Source organism: Rhinopithecus bieti, unplaced genomic scaffold (assembly GCF_001698545.2).
Source record: "Rhinopithecus bieti isolate Rb0 unplaced genomic scaffold, ASM169854v2 scaffold_83015, whole genome shotgun sequence".
NCBI lineage: Eukaryota > Metazoa > Chordata > Mammalia > Primates > Cercopithecidae > Rhinopithecus > Rhinopithecus bieti.
In genome coordinates, this window is record NW_016830247.1 from 8,418 (window position 1) to 13,496 (window position 5,079).

At 43.6% G+C, this 5,079-nt stretch overlaps 1 protein-coding gene across 2 annotated transcripts in view; it reads right to left on the minus strand.

Moving 5' to 3' along the window:
* Nucleotides 1–459: 459 nt before the first annotated feature.
* LOC108524300 (protein SSX7-like) overlaps nucleotides 460–5,079 on the minus strand; it is a 20,426-nt gene continuing 15,806 nt past the window's right edge. The window contains exons 2-3 of one of the 2 annotated variants that reach the window (XR_001884018.1): nucleotides 1,540–1,644; nucleotides 460–1,063 (exon numbers count right to left, since the gene is read on the minus strand). Coding sequence is in view for 1 of the 2 variants with exons in the window: in XM_017865347.1 (XP_017720836.1) it covers nucleotides 2,336–2,436 (101 nt within the window). In the remaining variant the exon portion in view is untranslated. Of the gene's footprint in view, nucleotides 1,064–1,539; nucleotides 1,645–2,331; nucleotides 2,437–5,079 lie in introns of both variants that reach the window. The other variant, XM_017865347.1, reaches the window with a different exon arrangement.

The window sequence follows — 5,079 nt, forward strand, 5'->3', positions numbered from 1 at the left end:
TTCGAGACCAGCCTGGGTAACATAGCAAGACTCTCTTGACAAAACCTAAAAAAGTTAGTGGGGTGTGGTGGTGCGTGCCTGTAGTCACAGCTACTCCGGAGGCTGAGGAGGGAGGATCGCTTGAGCCCAGCAGTTCAAGGCTGCACTGAGCTATGATCATGCCACTGCACTCCAGCCTGGATAGAGCAAGACCCCATCTCTAGAAGAAAAAAGCAAACACCCAGCAACCGGAAACATCCTCCTCTAGAATGGTGGTCAGGAACATCTGCCTGCCTTGTTCCCTGATGTCTCTCCAGCACCTAGAACAGCGCTCAGCACGAGGATGCACTCATTGGTGTTTTGCTGAATAAATGACTCCTTTGATACAGCAATTCCACTTCTAAGAATCTCTCCTAAAGAAATATTCAGACATGTGCACAGACCTGTGTGCACAATAATGAGAGGAGCAAACAATTGGGGAACGTTTGCAAAGGTTTATTAACTGTCAGTAACTGATACACGGGAATCGGATAAGGGGAGTACATGCTGAACAGGAAACGGAGTGAGGGGGGCTTGACCAGCACACATGGCACTGGGGAAAAGCAGATGGGAGATGCTTATAGTGGTACTTGGTGTGACTGTGTGTGTGTGGGCGCGCGCGCGCGGGTGTGAGTGGTATGTGTGTAAATGCAGAGGAAACTGAAATTAAGCACTCAGAACTGCCCTCAGTAGTCACATCTGAGGAGAGAGGAGGGTAGTGCTGTTCTATGCAGAGAACACCTGACTATACTTGTTTTTTAAGTAGATGCACGGATATACAAACCGAAATACACGTTAAGCATGTCTTGCTCATCAATGAAAAGGATAATATCTCACAGAACGGCACACTGTAAGACAATACAACGGAAACGCTAACATCGAACTCTTGGCACACTAAGAAAAATGACGCTCAACTTTGCACTGTTGTGAACACTCGCTTTCGCTTGCTATGCGCCTGATGATGAGGGGTCCGCAGCCATGCCCATGTTCGTGAAAGGTCACCACGTTCTGCTTCTCATCATGGGCATGTGTCACATCCCTGAGGCTGAGGCAAGAAGAGAGAAGGAAAGTAAGTGGCAGTGAGTTCCCGCCGTGTGACAACTCAGTCTCAACTCCTCCTGACCTTTAGCCCCTTCACACTCTGATTCTGCCCTACCTCGGGACCTGCACACACCTTCCACGGTTCCTCGAAGAGAACCATCTGCTCATGCCACAGTGACTTCCTCACCTGGTTTATCCATTCCTAGGCTAGAGGAAGGTGTGGCCCACATCTCAGGGCCGACCTGGGGTTTGGGAGCCCACAGCATCCTGGGTAGGGAGGATCCCTGGATATACAGGGCAGGGAGTAGAAAGCTCCCTGCATGGAAGCATGGGAAATCTCATCATTCAGCCTCAATGCTGTACCCTAGAAAATTATGAGAAGGGAATGATTTGGGGAACAAGTGACAAGATGGGATACCGGTACCGTAACAGAATAGCACATCTGCAGGGATGTGGGGGATGAGCCGAGGGTTCACTTACGGAGTTACTCGTCATCTTCCTCAGGGTCGCTGATCTCTTCATAAATCACCGACTGCTTTCTCTCACGCAGTCTGTGGGTCCAGGCATGTTTCCCCCTTTTGGATCCTATGATGGAGAAGAGTTGGAAGATGAGGGTTGGGTAGGTTGAAGAGTGTTAGGCTCTCTTTTCTCAAAAACAGGAGATGCCTCCATGCTCCCAAGTGCCCATGGGCCTTCTTTACCCAGTTTTTCACATTCTCTGGCTAGAGAGGCCGAGACCTTAGACCCACACCAATACAGGCCAAATGCCAATTAAAGTTTTAGCTTCTGGCTCCTTCTGTTGTCAGGTTTAGATTCCCAACATCTTCACTTACGGGAACGCTGACCCATACCTCCTTTCATTCTGCACGTATTTGTTAAGGGCACACAGGCATACCTTGTTTTATGGCACCTCATTTTCATAGTGCTTCGCAGATACAGCATTTTTTTTTTTTTTTTTGAAATTTTCACCAGTTTTACACTTTTCCATTATTATTATATCTGTTAAGGTGATTTGTGATCAGTGAGCTTTGATGTTATCATTGCAATTGTCTTTGTTGTCTTTTAGTCTTTTAAAATAATTTTTGTTCTTTATTTTTTGGGTACACAGTAGGTGTATATACTTANAAATCTCTTCATTCAGCCTCAGCTCTGTACCCTAGAAAATTATGAGAAGGGAATGATTTGGGGAACAAGTGGTAAGATGGGATACCGGTACTGTAACAGAATAGCACATCTGCAGGGATGTGGGGAATGAGCCGAAAGTTCACTTACGGAGTTACTCGTCATCTTCCTCGGGGTCGCTGATCTCTTCATAAATCGCCAGCTGCTTTCTCTCACGCAGTCTGTGGGTCCAGGCATGTTTCCCCCTTTTGGGTCCTGTGATGGAGAAGAGTTGGAAGATGAGGGTTGGGTAGGCTGGAGAGTGTTAGGCTCTGTTTTCTCCAAAAAAGGAGATGCCTCCCCAGTCCCAAGTGCCCATGGGCCTTCTTCATCCAGTTTTTCACATTCTCTGGCTTACAGAGGCTGACAGCTTAGACCCACACCAATACAGGCCAAATGCCAACGAAAGTTTTAGCTTCTGCCTCCTTCCGTTGTCAGGTTTAGATTCCCAACATCTTCACTTACGGGAACATTCACCCATTCCTCCTTTCATTCAGCACATATTTAAGGGCATGCGGTCATACCTTGTTTTATAGCACCTCATTTTTATAGTGCTTCACAGAAACTGCAATGTTTTTTTTTTTAAATTCTCACCAATTTTACACTTTTCCATTATTACTATATCTGTTATGGTGATCTGTCATCAGTGAGCTTTGAGGTTATTATTGCAATTGTTCTTGTTGAATTTAGTCTTTTAAAATAGTTTTTGTTTTTTATTTTGTGGGTCCACTGTAGGTGTATATTCTTATGGGGTATGTGAGATGCTTTGACACAGGCATGCCATGCGTAATAATCACATCTTGAAAAATAGGGTCTCCATCCCCTCAACCGTTTATCCTTGGTTACAAGCAATCCATTTACACTCTTTTAGTTTTTTTTTTTTTAAATGTACAATTAAGTTATTATTGACTATAATCACAGTGTTGTGTGAAATTGTTTTGCAGGTAACAGGAACTGCACCCATAGGAGATGACAAACTTAATCGCCCAAAGTTGCGTGTGTTCTGACTGCTCCACCGATGAGCTGTTCCCCATCTCTCCTCCTTTTCTTGGGCCTCCTATTTCCTGAGATACAGCAATACTGAAATGAGGATTATTAACGACCCTACAATGGCTGCCAAATGTTCCAATGAAAGGAAGAGTCACATGTCTCTCACTTTAAATCAGAAGCTAGAAATGGCTAAGCTTAGTAAGGAAGGCATGCTGAAAGCCAAGACAGGCTGAAAGCTCCACCTCTTGTACCAAACAGCCAAGCTGTGAATGCAAAGGAAAAGTTCTTGAAGGAAATAATAGTATATAATGCAAAGGAAACGTTCTTGAAGGAAATAATAGTATATACTGCAAAGGAAAAGTCCTTGAAGGAAATAATAATACTAATACTCCAGTGAACAGAAGAATAATAAAGCAAAACAGCCTTACTGCTGAAATAGAGAAAGTTTGAGTGGTCAGGATAGAACATGAAACCAGTCACAACATTCCCTTAAACCAAAGTCTAATTCAGAGCAAGACCAGCACTCTCTTCAAGTCCACGAAAGCTGAGAGAAGTGAAGAAGCTGCAGGAGAAACGTGTGAAGCTAGTAGAGGGTGGTTCATGAGGTTTAAGGAAAGAAGCCGTCTCCATAACATAAAAGTGCAAGGTGAAGCAGCAAACCCTGATGGAGAAGCTGCAGCAACTTACCCAGAAGATCTAGCTAAGATCACTGATGAAGGTGGCTCCACTAAACAACCGATTTTCAATGTAGATAAACTAGCTTTCTATTGGAAGGAGATGCCATCTAGGACTTTCATAGCTAGAGTGGATTGACTTCAACTGTGAAAGTTCTACTGTGGGTAAAATGCTATCCAATAGCATCACATACTACAGAGAAATCCTTCAAGAAAGGGAGAGCTAATGGATGTGGCAAATTTCATTGTTGTGTTATTTTAAGAAATTGCCACAGCCACTCCACCCTTCAGCAACCACCACTTTGATCAGCCGGCAGCCATCAATACCGAGGCAAGACCCTCCACCAGCAAAAAGAGTGTGACTCACTGAAGGCTCAGAAGATTGTTAGCATTTTCTATCAATGAATTATTTTAAAATTAAGATATGTACATTTTTAGACATAATGCTATTGCACACTTAGTAGACTGCAGTATAGTGTAAGTGTAATGTTTTTATGCACTGCGAAACCAAAAAAACAATGTGTGTGACTCACTTTATTGCAGTGGTCTGGAACCGAACCTGCAATTTCTCTGAAGTACACCTGTATTGGGTATCCGGCATTGAGCTGAGTAAGATATGATCCCAGGTTATCACAGACAGAATTGCTTGAGCACCTTTTATGTCATCAGGCCTTCTAGATTAAATTTAATGCCTCCTAACAATTTATGAACTATGATTCTTTATTTCCATCTTATGGACTAGGAATCTGGAGCTGGAGCTGAGAATTTTGGAAGAGTTGCTCCAAGTCTCTCTTTTTTTAAAAATTTTTTTTTATTACACTTTAAGTTCTAGGGTACATGTGCACAACGTGCAAGTTTGTTACATATATATACATGTGCCATGTTGGTGTGCTGCACCCATTAACTTGTCTTTTACATTAGGTGTATCTCCTAATGCTATCCCTCCCCCAGCCCCCCATCCCATGACAGGCACCAGTGTGCAATGTTCCCCACCCTGTGCCCAAGTGTTCTCATTGTTCAATTCCAACCTATGAGTGAGAACATGTGGTGTTTGGTTTTCTGTCCTTGTGATAGTTTGCTCAGAATGATGGTTTCCAGCTTCATCCATGTCCCTAAAAGGGACAGGAACTCATCCTTTTTTATGGCTGCACAGTATTCCATGGTGTATATGTGCCACATTTTCTTAATCCAGTCT